Below are 18888 nucleotides of genomic sequence, written 5' to 3' on the forward strand. Positions count from 1 at the left end.
TTCTGCCTATGTGGTTTTTTCCATCGTCTTCTTTCATATGGTCGTTTTCCCATGCTGCAACTTAGAAAGTTTGACTCAAATATTTTCTTGCTTAAATTCAAACTGTGTAGCCCTAATTAACATTTTAATAATTAAGTTGTTTATTTGTTTGTTTGTTTGGTTTTAGGGAGAAACTTCATTTTAGTGTTCTCCATTGAATCATACAAAAGTCTGATTTGAAGTATGGTGCCAAAATTCAACAGGGCCATTTCCTTCTGGCTTTTTCTCTATGGATCCTTTTTTTTTTTTCTTTAAATTTTATATTAGAGTATAGTTGAGTTACAACGTTGTGTTAGTTTCAGGTGTACAGCAAAGTGATTCATTTATACACATACATACATCCATTCTTTTTCAGATTCTTTTCCCATATAGGTTATTACAGAATATTGAGTACCCTGTGCTATACAGTAGGTCCTTGTTGATTATCTATTTTATATATAGTAGTGTGTATATGTTAATCTGAAACTCCTAATTTATTCCTCTGCCCCACATTCCCCATTTGGTAACCATAAGTTTGTTTTCGAAGTCTGTGAGACTGTTTTTGTTTTGTAAGTAAGTTCATTTGTGTCATTTTTTAGATTTCCTCACATTAGCGATATCATATGATATTTGTCTTTCTCTGACTCACTTCGCTTAGTATGATACTCTCTAGGTCCATCCATGTTGCTGCAAATGGCATTATTTCATTTTTTTTAAATGGCTGAGTAACATTCCGTTGTATATATGTACCACATCTTTTTTTTCCATTCCTCTGTCCATGAACATTCAGGTTGCTTCCATGTTTGGGCTATTGTAAATAGTGCTGCAATGAACATTGGGGTGCATGTATCTTTTCGAATTATGGTTTTCTCTGGATATATGCCCAGAAGTGGGATTGCTGGACATATGGTAGTTCTATTTTTAGTTTTTAAAGAAACCTCCATACTGTTCTCCATAGTGGTTGTACCAATTTACATCCCCACCAACAGTGTAGGAGAGTTCCCTTTTCTCCACACCCTCTCCAGCATTTATTGCTTGTAGACTTTTTGATGATGGCCATTCTGACCAGTGTGAGGTGAAACCTCAGTGTAGTTTCGATTTGCATTTCTCTAATAATTAGTGATGTTGAGCATCTTCCAAAACTCTGTTGAATAAAAGTGGCAAGAGTGGACATTCTTTTCTTGTTCCTGATCTTAGGGGAAATGCTTTCAGCTTTTCACAGTTGAGAATAACGTTAGCTGTGGGTTTGTCATATATGACCTTTATTATGTTGAGGTAGGTTTCCTCTGTGCTGAGTTTCTGGAGAGTTTTTATCATAAATGGGTGTTGAATTTTGTCAAAAGCTTTTTCTGCATCTATCGAGATGATCATGTGGTTTTAATTCTTTAGTTTGTTGATGTGGTGTATCACACTGATTTGCAGATATTGAAGAATCCTTGCATCTGCTTCTGGGTCTCGCAACGGTAGTGGCATCCCGCACACTACTGGGGCAGCAGGGGCAGTGATTGGCGAATGCTCGCTGCTCATGCGTGCTCCCCAGATGGCAGGGGCAGTGAACATTGCCCACTCCTGGGTCTCCCAAAAGCAGCTGCAGTCTGTGCACTCCCGGGACAGCATGGGCAGCGATTGGCACCTACTTGTGGGTCTCCTAGTGGCAGTGGTGGCTCACGCCCACTACCAGAGCTCATGTAGGTCGTGTCCTGTTGCCTAAGAGTGCGTGCAGGGAAAGAAGCTCCAGTGGTGGTCCTACCCCTCTCCTTGCACGTTTCCCCAACAATGGCACCTTGTCTCTCTGGTGTATCCAAGCTTCTTCTGAGTACACCCTTGGTTGCCACACTCGAGCCTCTTCAGGCTGTCTCTGCACAGCCAATCCTCTACCTAGATCTGACCTCTGAAGCCTGAGCTTCAGCACCCAGCCCCTGCCCATAGTGGTGGAAAAGCGTCTCAGGCTGGGGAGCACAGGGCGGAGGTGACCATCTGTGCAGGTCACCCTCCGTCTTGCCTTCCTCAAACTGGTTGCTGCACTCTCCTCCGAGGCTCTGAAGCTTCTCCTCCATCCTGGCTGATCTCCTCACCGTAGAGGGGACTTTCCGGGGTGCAGGAAAATTTCCTCCTTCGTAGTTCCCTCCCTGGGGTGCAGTTCCCATCCCAGTTCCTTTCTTTATTTTTTTCCCTTTTTCCTTTTGTCCTATCCAGTTATGGGGAGGTTTTCTTGCCCTTTCAGAAATCTGAGGTCTTTTGCCAGTGTTCAGTAGATGTTCTGTGCAAATCGTTCCGCTTATAGATGTATTTTTGATGTATTGGTGAGAGTAGGTGAGTTCCACGTCCTAGTCCTCTGCCATCTTGATCCCTAAGATCTCTCTATGAATTCTTGATACATTCAGCTGCATTACAGATATAACCATTATGTTGTGCTGATCAGAATAATTTTTGCTTCCTCAGTTCACTCTAAAGCATTAAACAACTCACTCCTGTGCTTCATCTTGACCCTTTTAGACAACTTGTGTACAGAGGAGCAGTTATCTCTAACTGTGCTTTGTTATAAGTTCCCACGAACTCCAAATTCGGCCTCTGAAAGTAGCCATGGCGGCAAGACTCACAGCCAAGTAGCCTCCACGTGGCCCACCTTGCCATGCCACTTTCCAGCGCTTACAGAGAGCACAAGAATCCTTGTTATAGTATAAGTTTCTGATAATTAATTGGACTGTCACACAGAAAGAGGTGTCCTAGAATTTCAGTCAAGTATAAATCTTGTTTAAAGACTACATTTTTACCTGGTCCAAAGGGTGTCTTCAGATAGCCAAATCAAAGTTGTAACAGATGTGCTTATCTGTGTATTCACTTTAAAATTTTATTAAACCACCAAAAGTCACAGAAAATATGACATGTAAACATTTGAAAAAGAAATTTAGGATAATCACCATCGGGAAAACATCATAGTTACTGAGTGATTATATGATTCAGTTAACAACAGAATAAAATGTAGCCCTCGTTTTCTCATACATGGTAATATGAGTCTCAAACATCTGGCCTCATTCACCATACGCTCATTGAAGGTGTTGCTCTTTTTATTAAATTCTTCAGTGCTTTCTTACAATACTTGGGATAATAACATAGGCAAATTAATTCTTGATTAGAATGCCCATTAATTTACTAAACTAAGCCATAGTCTACCTGAATAGTTTACACAACATTTTCCCCCCCAAATATGAAGCTGATAAAAAAAGGGAGAGTTTACCTGATTTCCTCCCATACCATGGCAGTTGAATATACCCACTTTTTCATTTTCCTTGCGGCCCATGTTGTCTAAACATTGATTTGTTTCAACATTTCTTATCTAAAGGAAACACACAAAAATGTAAGTCAGAAGGTCTTTCTGATATTTTCAAATTGCAAATTGGTAACAAAATAATATGAGTTTGTAAGGAAATTTCTCCAAGGAGAACACATTGCTTTAAATTTTTATTTTTCTATGTCCATTCTGAGATCTGTATAAGATTCTAAACTCTCGTTCAAGTAAACTTGAATAAAATGAGCATTGTCATTAGCATCCAATCAAGAGGCACTCTTTGTTTATAGCATAGTATCAGAAAAGAAGAAAACCTCTACATAGTATAAATTAGGAATTCTTCCCAAAATCCTTTTAAAATTAGGACAGTTTCCAAATTCCACTCAGATAACTATAGTGTATTCGTGATGTCCTATAGAGAAAGGAATAGAAACAAATTGGTCAAATATTCAAATTTATGTATTTTTAGTTGCTTCATTACTAGATGCTCCATTCTGTACATTTATAAAGATTAATTACACTGTTTATTTCTTTAACTAAAATATACACATCTTTTTTCATTCCCAGTGCCAAACTTAGTGGAAAGCAGCTGACCCTAAGAAAGACTATTACAAGGCTAAATGGTGATTTCACATGAAAATTCTTCAAAACCAAGATTAAATTGCCAACTGTAAACATAAGATTCATGGTTTACACTCAAACACTGCATTAGTCCCATAGTTAACATAACATTAATACATATTTGCGCCAGATGCAATTACAAAAGCCATTTATTGAGTTTAAAGATGCCCAGATTACTAAATCAAGCACAAGTGAATGTAAAAAAGAAGAGAAACCTTTCTAGTAGATGCAGTGTTTTAGAATTTTTTCCTTAGTCTTACCTCCAAGTAGTATGTTTTGTACTTGTCTACTCTGCTTCTGAAAAGTTCTTACCTCTGACTCTTATTTGGACACATATTACTGTTCACTCACACATTACTTGGATATATTTATTTATAATAGTTATCTATGCTTTAGGTACATGTTTCTCCCTACTGGCAAATAGGTACATGTTTCTCCCTACTGGCAAATAGGTACATGTTTCTCCCTACTGGCAAATGAATATGATTAGAAACTTCTATAGAGGCTGGAGTAGGTTTATACAATTCAACTTTTTTGTACGGTACAGAACCCTATGGTCAGGTAATGGTTCCCAGAGTTAGGAAAAGTATTGTCATTTGCAGTAAACTCCAATCAGCAATTGAAATTAGTGGGGAGTAGAATTCACACTTGGTAAGGTGTTGGGCAGAACTGAACACTGTGGTCAAGCCCTGTTCCAATGATTAGAGTGAGGCAAGAGTGGAAACAGAGAAACAAATAAGGAGACTATTGAGTCATGCCAGCAAGAGATGATGGTTACTTCGAATAATAGGATAACAGTGGAGGTGGGGAGGTCAAATTTAGGATGTTTTTAAGGTAGAGCCAGTAGGACTTGCAATTGAATTGGAAATGAGCTAGGAGAGAAAAAAAAGGCATCAAGAAGCATTACAAGGTTTTGGCCTGAGCAAATAGGTAGATGATGTTTCCATTTACTGGGAACAACATTCTGAGTTCTTAACATTGATAACTGTATCTGTGGTCTTTATGCTTGAAAATCCATTTTGTGGATCTGAAATCCTTGGCTTACAATATATTTCCTTGAGTATCTTTAAAATGTTACTCTATTCACTTCCAGCATAAATAGTTGCTTTTGAAAAGTCTGATGATAGTCTGATTTTCTTTCCCTTATTCTTACAAATGTCTGTTTGCCTGAATGCCAAACTAAGTCCAATAGGTTTACCACAACATATCTTAAAATTCATTCTGTATCATTTGCCCAGGTATATGGTGTTCTGTTTCAATATATAGTTTCAAATTTGTTGAACAATATTGTATTATATATAATTGAATTATATATAATTCAATAAATATTTAGTTATAATTTTTAGTGTTTATTTTGTTTCATTGCTTTTTCTCATTAGGAAATTCTATTATTTTGGACCTTCTTCTCTATATGTCATTTTCTATTCAATAGTTTTGTCTTTTATTTCTTTTTTATTTTTAAAAGTTTCCTCCTTTCCCCCCTCTAAAACTCTGTGGCATTTTCTCCTGGGATTATTGACTCATCTATTCTTTAAGTTTATCCTTCATTTCTGAAATGATTCATTCTTTTATTTCTAGTTCTTTCCTGCATTTCAGGCCCTTATTTCAGAGGTTTTTCTAAATTTGATTTATATTGTTCTTTTACTTATTTTATCATTATAAAATTTCTCTTGACTTGTTTTGAAATATTAGTTTACAATTTTCCTCTGTCTTATAAGCATAAAGTTTTGGTGTGCTTTCATTTTTTGTAGAGCTATCATTTTACTATTTATTATCTTTATTCTTATGGTAGTGATCCTTTCCTATTCTTTTCCTTTTTTTTTTTTTTTCCTTTCAGGAAACAAATTCTCTGGATATTTTAAGCGAGAGAATTTGATTAGGAAGTAATTTTTCCTTCTTCCTCCCTCCCTCCCTTTCTCTTTCTCTCTTTGTCTCTTTCTTTCTTTCCCTTTTTTTGTCTCTCCCTCCCTTCCTTCCTGATGGGGGGAATCACTTGACATCTTTAAACTATTCTGGTGCTTGGTATCTATGCCCAGATGATTCTCATTTAATTGGTATAGTGTGTAACCTGTCCATCAGGTGTTCTAAAGTCTCCCCAGGTGATTAAAACGTGCAAAGTTTGGCAAACACCATTCTGGAGGAAGGTATAGCATGTCTTGATATTGAATGGTGACATTACAGTTACTTTTCCTTTTTTGAGTAACAGCTTTTTCAGTGGTTTCCACCTGGGCTGCCCTGTAGACTCACCTGGGAAGCTTTTAGAATGTATGAAGAATGCTTCACCTTCATAGATTCTGATTCAGATGGTCTAGAGTAGGACCAGAATACAGTTAAAAGCTCCCCAGATAATTCAAATGTGTAATCAGGGCTGAAACTCCCCTTATCAGGAAAACACAACAGAGTAGTTGGTAACTAGAAGCCTGTTAATTTTGTGAATCATTTTGAAAACTCTGAGTGCTGGTGGAAAGGTAAGGAGGTTTTCATAGCAAAGCTGATTTCCCAGCTACCCATTGGGTATGTTTAAGAATAAATGTTTCCAGCTGTACCTACAGGAAATGTTTATACTGGAGACTATTTCTAACTTCACAAATCTAGATCTGTTCCTGTATTTTTTTTGAAGAGTTGAAAAAAATTGCCTTCTGTTTTTTGAGGTCTCTTGGTTCTGTTCAACTCTGCCATTTTTAAAAATGTTTACTGGACATATACACACTAACAAACGTAGTAAGGTAGATAGCTAGTGGGAAGCAGCTGCATGGCACAGGGATATTAGCTCGGTGCTTTGTGACAGCCTGGAGGGGTCGGATAGGGAGAGTGGGAGGGAGGGAGACGCAAGAGGGAAGACATATGGGAACATATGTATATGTATAACTGATTCACTTTGTTATAAAGCAGAAACTAACACACCATTGTAAAGCAATTATACCCCAATAAAGATGTTAAAAAAAAATGTTTACTGAAATATAGTTTATTTACAATGGTATGTTAGTTTCAGGTGTACAGCAAAGTGATCGTTATATATATATATATATATTATATAATATATATATATATATTATATATACTTTTTCAGATTCTTTCCCATATAAGTTATTACAGAGCATTGAGTAGAATTCCCTGTGCAGTACAGTAGGTCCTTGTTGATTATCTATTTTATATATAGTAGTGTGTATATGTTAATCACAAACTCATAATTTATCCTTCCCCCCACATTTCCACTTTGGTAACCATAAGTTTGTTTTCGAAGTCTGTGAGACTGTTTCTGTTTTGTAAATAAGTTCATTTGTATCATTTTTTAGGATCCACATATAAGTGATATCATATGACATTTGTCTTTGTCTGACTTACCTCACTTAGTATGGTAATCTCTAGGTCCGTTCATGTTGCTGCAAATGGCATTATTTCATTCTTTTTTATGGCTGAGTAATATTCCACTGCATATATCAATATATACCACATCTTTTTTTATTCATTCCTCTGTTGATGGACATTCAGGTTGCTTCCATGTCTTAGCTATTGTAAATAGTGCTGCAATGAGCATGTTTGTTTTTGAATTATGGTTTTCTCCATATATGTGTCCAGGAGTGGGATGGCTGGACATATGGTAGTTCTTTTTAGTTTTTAAAGAAACCTTCATACTGTTCTCCATAGTGGTTATACCAATTAACATACCCACTAACAGTGTAGGAGAGTTCCCTTTGTCTCTACACCCTCTCTAGCATTTATTGCTTGTAGACTTTTTGATGATGTACATTCTGACCAGTGTGAGGTGAAACCTCACTGTAGTTTTGATTTGCATTTCTCTCATAATTAGTGACATTGAGCATCTTTTCATGTCCTTATTGGCTATCTATATGTCTTCTTTGGAGTAATGTCTATTTAGAGCTTCTGCCCATTTTTTGATTGGGTTGTTTGAGATTGAGCTGCATGAGCTTCTTGTATATTTTAGAGACTAATCCCTCTCCGTTGCATTGTTTGCAAATATTTTCTTCCATTCTGTGGGTTGTCGTTTTGTTTTGTTTATGGTTTCCTTGCTGTGCAAAACTTTTAAGTTTAATTAGGTCCCATTTGTTTATTTTTTTCATTACTCTAGAAGGTGGATCAAAAAAGATATTGCTACAGTTTTATGTCAGAGCGTTCTACCTATGTTTTCCTCTAAGAGTTTTATTGTATCTGGTCTTACATTTAGATATTTAAACCAGTTTGAGTTTATTTTTGTGTATGGTGTTAGGGAATGTTTCATTCATTTATATGTAATTGGCCAGTTTTCCCAGCACCATTTGTGGAGAGACTCTTTTCTTCATTGTTTATTCTTGCTTCCTTTGTCATAGATTAATTGACCATACATGTGTGGGTTTATTTCTGGGCTTTCTATCTTGTTCCATTTATCTATATTTCTGTGTTTATGCCAGTACCACACTTTTGATAACTGTAGCTTTGTAGTATAGTCTGAAGTCAGGGAGTCTGATTTTCTCTCTCAGAATTGCTTTGGCTATTTGGGGTCTTTTGTGTTAACATACAAATTAAAAAAAATTAAGTTCTAGTTCTATGAAAAATGCCATTGGTAATTTGATAGGAATTCACTTAATCTGTAAATTGCCTTGGGTAGTGTAGTTATTTTGACAATATTGATTCTTCCAATCCAAAAACGTGGTATATCTTTACATCCCTTGGTGTCATCTTTGATTTCTTTCGTCAGCATCTTATACTTTTCCAAGTACAGGTCTTTTGTCTCCCTAGGTAGGTTTGTTCCTGGGTATTTTTTTCTTTTTGATGCAATGGTAAATGGGATCTTTCCTTAATTTATCTTTCTGATCTTTCGTTGTTAGTATATAGGAATGCAAGAGATTTCTGTGTATTCATTTTGTATCCTGCAACTTTACCGAATTTATTGATGAGCTCTAGTAGTTTATTGGTAGCTCTTTAGGATTTTCTATGTATAGTATCATGTCATCTGCAAACAGTAATAGTTTTGCTTCTTCTTTTCCAATTTGGATTCCTTTTATTTCTTTTTCTTCTCTGATTAACATGGTTAGGACTTCTAAAATTGTGTTGAATAAAAGTGGCGAGACCATACATCTGTGTTTTGTTCCTGATCCTAGAGAAAATGCTTTCAGCTTTTCAGTTGAGAATGATGATAGCTATGGGTTTGTCATATATGGCCTGTGTTCCCCCTATGCTTGCTTCTGGAGAGTTTTTTAAATCATAAATGGGTGTTGAATTGTGTCAAAAGCTTTTTCTGCATCTACTGAGATGATCATATGGTTTTTATTCTTCAGTTTGTTAATATGGTGTATCACATTGATTGATTTGTGTATATTGAAGAATCCTTGCATACCTGGGATAAATCCCACTTGAACATGGTGTATGATCCTTTTAATGTATTGTTGGATTAGGTTTGCTAGTATTTTGTTGTGGATTTTTTGCATCTACATTCATCGGTGATACTAGCCTATAATTTTCTTTTTTTGTGATTGTCTGGTTTTGGTATCAGGGTGATGGTGGCCTCAAAGAATGAGTTTGGGAGTGTTCCTTCCTCTGCAGTTTTTTTGGAATAGTTTCAGAAAGATAGATGTTAGCTTTTCTTTAAATGTTTGATAGAATTTGCCTGTGAAGCCATCTGGTCTTGGACTTTGTTTTTTGGGAGTTTTTTCATCACAGCTTCAATTTCAGTACTTGTGATTGGTCTGTTCATATTTTCTATTTCTTCCTGGTTCAGTCTTGTAAGGTTTCACCTTTCTAAGCGTTTTTCCATTTCTTCTATGTTTTTCATTTTATTGGCCTGTAGCTGCTTGTAGTAGTCTATTATGATCCTGTGTATTTCTGTGGTGTCTGTTGTAATTTCTCCTTTTCCATTTCTAATTTTTACTGATTTGGCCCTCTCTCTCATTTTATTTTATTTTTTTCTTGATGAGTCTGGCTAAAAGTTTATCAATTTTATCTTTTCAAAGAACCAGCTTTTAGTTTCACTGATCTTTGCTATTATTTTCTTCATCTCAGTTTCACTTATTTCTGCTCTGATTTTTCTGACTTCTTTCCTTCTACTAAGTTTGGGTTTTGTTTGCTCTTCTTTCTAGTTGCTTTATGTGTAAGGTTAGGTTGTTTATTTGCAGTTTTTCATGTTTCCTGAGGTAAGAATCCACTGCTATAAACTTCCCTCTTAGAACTGCATTTGCTGCATCCCATAGGTTTTGGATCGTTGTCTTTTCATTGGCATTTGTCTCTAGGTACTTTTTGATTTCTTCAGCAATCCATTGGTTGCTTAGCAGCATATTATTTAGCCTCACATGTTTGTGTTTTTTACAGTTTTTTTCTTGTGTTCAGTTTCTAATCTCATAGTGTTGTGGTTGGAAAAGATGCTTTATATGATTTCAATTTTCTTTAATTTACCAGGGTTTTCTTTGTTGCCCAGCATGTTCTCTAACCTGGAGAATGTTCTGTGTGCAGTTGAGAAGAACTGTGTTCTGCCACTTTGGGGTGGAATGTCCTATAAATATCAAGCCCATCTGGTCTATTGTTGTGTGTGTCATTTAAAGCTTGTGTTTCCTTGTTTATTTTCTGTCTGGATGATCTGTCCATTGGTGTAAGCGGGGTGTTAAAGTCCCCCAGTATTCTTGTGTTACTGTTATGGCTGTTAGCATTTGCCTTATGTATTGAGGTGTTCCTATGTTGGGTGCATAAATATTTATAATTGTTATATCTTCTTCTTGGATTGATCCCTCAATCATTGTGTAGTATCCTTCTTTGTCTCTTCTAACAGTCTTTATTTTAAAGTCTGTTTTGTCTGATATGAGTGTTGTTGCTTACTCCAGCTTTTTTTTATTTCCATTTTCATGGAATACCTTTTTGCATCCTGTCACTTTCAGCGTGTATGTGTCCCTACCTCTGAAGTGGGTCTTTTGTAGACAGCTTATATACGGGTCTTGTTTTTGTATCCATTCAGCCAGTGTACATCTTTTGGTTGGAGCATTTAATCCATTTACATTTAATGTAATTATCAATATGTATGTTCTTCTTGCCATTTAGTTAATTGTTTTAGATTTCTTTTGGTAGGTCTTTTTCTTCCCTTCCTCTTTTATTATCTTCTCTTGTGATTTGATGACTTCTAGTGTTGTGTTTGTATTCCTTTTTCTTCTTTGTGTGTATATCTATTATAGATTTTTGGTTTGCAGTTACATGAGGTTTTGATATAGCAGTCTATATATATATATATATATACACAAGATTGTTTTAAGTTGCTGTTCTCTTAATTTCAAATGTGTTTCCAATATCCTGCATTTGTATTCTCCTGTTCTCACGATTGCTGGTTTTGATATCATTTGTGTGTGGATGGTTTCCTATGTTTACTAAATGTTTGCCTTTACCAGTGAGCTTTCCCATTCCTAATTTTCTTGTTTAGAGTTGTGGCTTTTTCTTTTTCACCTAGAGAAGTTCCTTTAGCATTTGTTGTAAAGCTGGTTTGGTGGTGCTGAATTCTCTCTTATTTGCTTGTCTGTAAAGTTTTTGTTTTCTCTGTCGGATCTGAATGAAAGCCTTGCTGGGTAGAATATTCTTAGTTGTAGGTTTTTTCCTTTTATCACTTTAAATATATTTAAAGTGACACTCCCTTCTGGCCTGTAGAGTTTATGTTGAAAAATCAGCTGATAACCTTATAGGGATTCCCTTGCATGTTACTTGCTGCTTTTCCTTTGTTGCTTTTAATATTTTTTCTTTGTCTTTAATTTTTGTAAGATTGATTAATATGTGTCTTGGCATGTTCCTCCTTGGGTTTATCCTGTATGGAACTCTGCGCTTCCTGGAGTTGAGTGAGTGTTTCCTTTTCCATGTTACGGAGGGTTTTGGCTATAATCGCTTCAAATATATTGTCAGGCCCTTTCTATGTCTCTTCTCATCCTGGGACCCCTATAATGCAAATGTTGGTGTGTTTAATGTTGTCCCAGAGGTCTCTGAGACTGTCCTCTTTTCTTTTCATTCTTTTCTCTTTGTTTTGTTCTACAGCAGTGATTTCTACCATTTCTATCTTCCAGGTCACTTATCAGTTATTATGCCTCAGTTATTCTGCTACTGATTCTAGTGTATTTTTCATTTCAGTTATTGTATTGTTCAACTCTGTTTGTTCTTTATCTCTTTGTTAAACTGTTTTTGTATCTTCTCGGTTTGTGCCTCCATTCTTTTTCCAAGATCTTGGATCATCTTTACCATCACTACTCTGAATTATTTTGCAGGGAGATTGCCTATCTCCACTTCAGTTAGTTGTTCTTCCAGGGTTTTATCTTTTCCATTTGTCTGGTGCATATTCCTTTTCCATCTCATTGTGTCTGACTTTCTCTGTTTCCAGTCTCAGTTCCACAGGCTGCAGGATTGTCCTCTTGCTTCTAGTGTCTGTTCCCTGGTGGGTGATGCTGGTCTAAGAGGCTTGTGCAGGCTTCCTGGTAGGAGGGACTGGTGCCTGCCTATCGGTGGGTGGAGCTGGGTCTTGTCCCTCTGGTGGGCAGGCCGTGTCAAGGGGTGTGTTTAATGGACAGCTGTGGGTTCAGGAAGGTTTTAGGCAGCATGTCTGCTGATGGGTGGAGCTGTGTTCCCACCCTGTTGGTTGTTTGGCCTGAGGCATCTCAGCACTGAAGCCCTCAGGCTGTTGGGTGGGGCCAGGACTTGGTGACAAAATGGCAGCCTCCTGGAGAGTTCATGCCAATGAGTACTCCTCTGTACCTCTGCCACCAGTGTCCTCTTTTCCACAGTGAGCCATAGCCACCCCCCTGCTCTCCAGGAGACCAAGACTAGCAGGTAGGTCTGGCCCAGGCTCCTATGGAGTCCCTGCTTTTTCCATGGGTCCTGGTGTATACCCTCCAAGGGTAGAGTTTCTCTTTCCCCCAGTCCTGTGGAGTTTCTGTGATCAAGCCCCACTGGATTTCAAAGCCAAATGCTCTGGGGGGCTCCTCCTCCCAATGTTAGACCCCCAGACTGGGGAGCCTGATGTGGGGTTCAGAACTCTCACTCCTGTGGGACAATCTCTATGATGTAATTATTTTCCAGTTTGTGGGTCACCCACTCAGTGGGTATGGGATTTGATTATTTGGCACATGGGCCCCCTCCTACTGTCTCCTTGTGGCTTCTTCTTTGTCTTTTAGATGTATCTTTTTTGGTACATTCCAGTCTTTTTTCAAGTCCAATGGTTGTTTAGCAGTTATTTGTGATTTTGGTGTTTTTGTGAGAGGAGGCAAGCTCAAGTCCTTCTACTCTGCTATCTTGTCTCTACCGCCACCCCCCTGCCCCACCCTGACCTCTCCTATTTTTATCTGGACTTTGTCACTGTTGTCCCTACCTCCATAAGTTGGGCTTTATTCCCTGAAGTTTCTCCTGAGAAAGAGCTTCAGTTATTGAGTTGTAAGAATTCACAGGCTGCAGAGTTTTCAGACCGTTCAGACATTTATAGAGAGGGGACTTTTCACTGACTTGCACATTGGATTTTATGAAAACACTTCTCCCAGTTTCAACTACTATTATTAAATTGGCATAAAACAATTTCTCAGTATCTATTGGCAACTCAGGTGTTATCCTGGTCTCATTTCGATCAGGCACCCCATTGCTTCCCTTTTTTCCTATTGCAATGATTGTATTATCATATGGTCATCAATGATTGTATTATCATATGGTCATGAATTTTACTGGTCATATTTTGGGATTGGTGAGAATACCTTGTCACCTAATTTTATTATTAAAGTTGTCCATCAGTTTTTGGTTTTGCTTAACCTGGATGCTCTCTCTGCCTCAATGGAGAAATTCAAAGAGATTCAAACAGTATGTCACTGCTGCTGCTATTTTTTCAGAATTCCAGAATAGACTCATTTTGGGGACTTCATGAAAAGGAGCCTGTTTTATTCATGACATGTTCTAACTTTTCTAAAAATTGGTTTGATGGTTTCCAGACATGTAATATTAATTGTCCCTTAGAATGCAGCAGGTGCTAAGAGGACATAGTATAGGAACCCAAGTTGAATCTGGTGAGGCTGGCTGGACATGGGTTCTAGGAGACTAGAAATAATTAGGAGTCAGTGGTTTTAGGAAAGCTTTCAGAATGAGACAGGGATGGCAAGCACCACGGCCACCACAATAATTATTATTATTTATAATTGTAATTGTATGTGCCATGAACTGTCCCAAGCACTTATGTGTAATAACTAATTCAAAACCAACCTATTACCCCAATTTTACACATAAAAACATTAAGATACAAAGAGGTTAAGTAGTTTGTCCAAATAAGTTGTTGAAAGTTACTATAGTGAGTTTGGGAATTGCCTGGTCCTGCCATCCAGACAGGTAGGCAGGCAGTATTGTTCAGAAAGGAGGCCTATAAGGAGGAAGGGAGGATTAAGTTCTAGTTGAATAAAGGTAAATGACAGGTCATCCAGACAGTGGCAAAGACACATGGAACATGAAAGGGGCCTAGGATCAGACCTGAGGAAGCAGGTCAAAAAGGCTAGAAGCAGGGGCTTCCCTGGTGGCTCAGTGGTTGAGAGTCCGCCTGCCGATGCAGGGGACACGGGTTCTTGCCCCGGTCCGGGAAGATCCCACGTGCCGTGGAGCAGCTGGGCCCGTGAGCCATGGCCGCTGAGCCTGCGCGTCCGGAGCCTGTGCTCTGCAACGGGAGAGGCCACAGCAGTGAGAGGCCCGTGTACCGCAAAAAAAAAAAAGCCTAGAAGCAAAGTGGTTTCCATGCTGAGTGTCTGTCAGACTGTTGGGCCCCGGTCATGAAAATGACTTCTGGCTATCATGACATTGGATACAAATATGGAGTGTCAGGGAACAGGGCTATCAAAACCCATCTTAAAAAACTGAGAAGGACATATCATCTGGATAGAGACAGTATCTGAGAGGTTTTTGTGAGTAGTCCTATGATATCCAGAGGTTTTTTAAAAAAATGCATGTACACCTAGAAGACAGCCTGATGTACATCAGGTTATTCTCAAGTCAATGAGCCTAACAGTGGGAATCTGTAATATTTTCTTCAAACATAAAAAGAGTCACTAATGTCTTCTGACAGTCTTCAACAAGCAAATATTAATGCACAATATAAGATACTGGCATACAAACTATGCATCTCATCTTTTGAGATGCAAAGGATGATCAGATATAGGATGATTTTGCATGATTTTAAAATCAGAACCATTGTAAGAACACCCTGGAACTGAGGTAAATATATATATTCCCAAAGAATGTTATTTAAGCAGAGAAATGAAATTTCAGGAAAGATCCTTATCTTGTCACTGGTGTCATATTACCTGACAACACCAATTGCTTGATCATGCCACTCATTAATCCTGAGAAAAATCTAGGCAAACAAACATGGAGGAGCTTCATCCATAGAAACTCCTTACAGAATCCAACCTGTATCAACATAGGTAGAACATATGGGTAGTTCTGCATTCTGAGAAATTCTTGTGACTCATTCCTTATGTTGTGGTATAGCTTTGAATATATGGTGTAGGGCCAGTGTAGTTTTAACTTTGTTGTCTGCTTTGACATTTCTTTGTTTACACATAATCTTTTATTGCCTGAGAACAATCTTTCATGACATAAACTTGGGAGTATTTTTCCCACTTGTGTTTTGATGTTTGAAATCAGCAAGTCTTTTTCTAAATGTTTCTACTCATTGGTAGTATCATTGGTAATGTTCTTACTGCGTGCATGGTTTGGTCACTAGCTTTTGCTCCCTCTGCTGGATTGTAACAGCAAGCAACAATGAGAACTCCAATTCTAAAAAAGAGTCATAAACTCCCACCCCCAGCACCTTTGAACTTCAAAACTAACAGGTAAACTTCATTCTAAAATAAGAGTCTAAACTTAAACTAGCTTTTTTTGGGCTTTAATTATTCCAACACATGCTTATCTTTCAACTGCACATTATGTTACTCATTATTTTAAATATGTCAACCTCATTTGGTTCCTCTTTACTTTGTAAAGAAGGAAATTGGCACATTTGCAGTGCATTCCAGAGTTTAATGTTAATATTTGCATGTAATTAATTGCTGCAGTGAATATGCATTTAAGTATATTTATTTTCTCTTTACCAAATTATGAATAAATCAGAAGGATGGTTTTACACAGATTTGCAAAATCTATTTAATTAACAAACCCAAGCTGACATCTCTTATGCAAACCTGGGTTTAGAATGTCCTGTGAGATTTAAAAATTATGAGTACGTGATATCTTAACCTCCTTCACCAAAACAGTAAAGAATACAGAAAACTGAACAATTTCATTTATTTTGGTGGATAACAAAAGCAAACAAGAATCCTAGGAGAATTCATATGCCTAACTGGAATATAGTTTGTTGCAGTTGTTTGTGCCAATACATATTTAAGTGATAGAATTGATTCTAATTTATTTATCAGCAGTGTAAAGTAAAAAGAAAAAAATTTTTTTCTAGTAGGATACTTGCTCATTTTGTCCATAGGTGGGTTACCCAGCCCAGCGTTCTTTAAGGTTAACATCTGATGAAGAGTAATATATTCTGCCTGTATATGTGCATATTTAGTTACACTGGGATGAAAATCAGCTACTGGTCCCAAAGAGTTTTGGAAATATCATCATGGGCAGAGAGAATGCCCCCACTTGTGCCAAGTTGTATAAAATGAGGCTTTCTTACTGGTTATCCTATTAAAGGGTCAAGAAGATGGTGAATTTATAAATAGATCTCCTGATTACCAGCAGAAAGGGTAACACTCTCAAGGTTTTAGCCTCTGCATTTGGCAGTAACTGATTTTATCCTTAATCCCTGCAGTCAATAGATGTCTATTTTTAGTTAAATTTGCTCTTTAACAATATTTAAGGAATACAGTGTCAATGTGTGCAAGGATCTTAACTAGCTGATAAGGTTAAAGAATACAAGAGGAGAAGGAAGTGCCGAGGTCAAGCAGGCAGTACAAAATGCAGAGACTAATGTCAAAACGTCTTCCAAGCAACATGTAAATGCAAATATTAAGCCCCAAGAGTTAAATGTCATTTGGCTCCAGCAATCCTCTTCTCTCCCTTCTTGCCCTTCTTGCCCTCTCTATTCTTGTGTTCTACATAGCTCACATTTTTCCAAAATGCTGGCCTGTCTGAGGCCAAAAATTTAGAGTGAAGCATTACTACTTTAGAAAGCCATTTTTCAATCTTATACTTGAATTAGCTTTTATATTTACAAGATCAGAAGCTGACATGCTAAATATACATAAGCTAAAGGACTACTTAAGAGAGAATTTAATGCTGCAAGAAGCTCTACTTCTTATTCCATTATGATCTGCTTACTAAGTCTAAAAGGCATATGCTTCATTAAGCTACTTAATTAAAGGTTTTAGTTCAAAGCAATTGCACAGCTTTTAACTTCCCATTGGAAACTGCATGTAATTCACGGGCTGGGTAAAGTAATATTTCAATTACCTGAGTAAAATGCAAATGTAAGAAATTAAGACAGCTACCTGATATCAATACTGATGATTATTTTGGTGACAATACACGATAATAGAAACTGAATACCATGTTTGCCTCTATCTTGCAATACAACTAGGAAAGTTATAAAGAGAAATTGACATGAAAATATTTATATTCATCAATGCACTGCAATATTAAATATCTAGGCTTTGAAAAAAAGGAAATTGTAAATTGTTAAATCCTAACAATTTCATTTGAAATTAAGTGAGGAGTACATATGAATTACTACAAAGAAATAACTTTGTCCTCTAGATAAGTAGGTTTGGACACCTGATACCACTTTGAGACTTTGAGAGATAGTACCTTCATATATAAGGAAAGGTAGTTTTTTACATTTTTAAATTGGTTAATGACAGGTAGTAAGAAAGAAAAAGATTTAAGTAAATGACTGTTGTCCATTAACAGTTCATCCCGAACTCATTATCAAAGTGTCCATCAAATTATGTATACATGACTAGGCAAAATTGAATTAGAAAGCAGTGCTTGGTGAATTTGTCCTTCTGTTTCCAAGGAAACAGGTGCAGGATTGCATCTCTTTAGGATGGTTTTAAAGTGGAAAACTGCAGTACATTAATATTCCAGAAAGTTCAAAACTTAATATATGTCATAGAGTTTTGAATTTATTGGGTTTGGGTTTTTGAAATAGCAGCTTATAGCATGCCTATATACCGCATGTTTGTTTGATGCTCTTTTGCCATCCCCTCACCCCCATTTCAGTAGAATGGCTTAAGAATAAAGGTCTTTCCTTATTGACTTTGCATCATTAGCATATAACACAGGTTCTAGCTTAATTTCTTATTTAATAAAAGCATTTTGAATGAATAACATATAGTAATATAATCTATTTTCTCCTTCGAGTTATAAGTGAGCTTTAGTGTCAGACTAAAATGTATTGAATCCTGACTCCAATATTTAATTAGCTCTGTGAACATTAGGTCAATCACATGAACTTTCTCCATATAGGTTCCATATTTAATTGGGGATAATAACAAAACCTAAGTCGTGGAATTGTCATTTTTAACTACTGCAATTATTATTAAGCATCTAGCATAATGTTTGACATAGTAAGAAAACAATAGTAGCTCTATAATAATTACAATACCTGTAACTACTGGTGCTGCTACTAATTCTTGCTAGGTGGTGCTGTAGATGCTCTGTATCCTCAATCATCACTATAACCTTGTATGATTACCTTCCTGCTGCTGACAGGTACCAGAGAGAAGACCTAGTGCTACTTGAGTCCTAAACTGTGAGGTCAGTATTTAAACCCTCCTCTGCTTGATTCCGAAGCCTGGGGTTTTTTCAGTACAACGTGCTGCCTCTTCTGGATATGTTTCAGAAACCCTGAAAGGTGTAATCTCTGTCTTTAAGTTTTTCAAATGATTTCTGTAAGATTCATTACAGAAGATAGTTACTTTAAAATCAGTAGGTTGTATAAAGGAATTTTCCCACACTTCATTTTCACTTTTTCAGAAAGTCAATTAATTAGG

General features: G+C 37.0%; 1 protein-coding gene across 4 annotated transcripts in view; it reads right to left on the bottom strand.

The window, feature by feature from the left end:
• The window catches only part of GALNT13 (polypeptide N-acetylgalactosaminyltransferase 13), a 559171-nt gene that overhangs the window by 43756 nt on the left and 496527 nt on the right, over positions 1-18888 (bottom strand). For all 4 annotated transcript variants that reach the window (XM_032638559.1, XM_032638557.1, XM_032638558.1 and 1 more), the window contains exon 11: positions 3257-3355. In XM_032638559.1, coding sequence (XP_032494450.1) covers positions 3257-3355 — 99 coding nt within the window. The remainder of the gene's footprint in view (positions 1-3256; positions 3356-18888) is intronic.

The sequence above is a fragment of the Phocoena sinus genome, chromosome 7, assembly GCF_008692025.1.
Source record: "Phocoena sinus isolate mPhoSin1 chromosome 7, mPhoSin1.pri, whole genome shotgun sequence".
Taxonomy (NCBI): Eukaryota; Metazoa; Chordata; class Mammalia; order Artiodactyla; family Phocoenidae; genus Phocoena; species Phocoena sinus.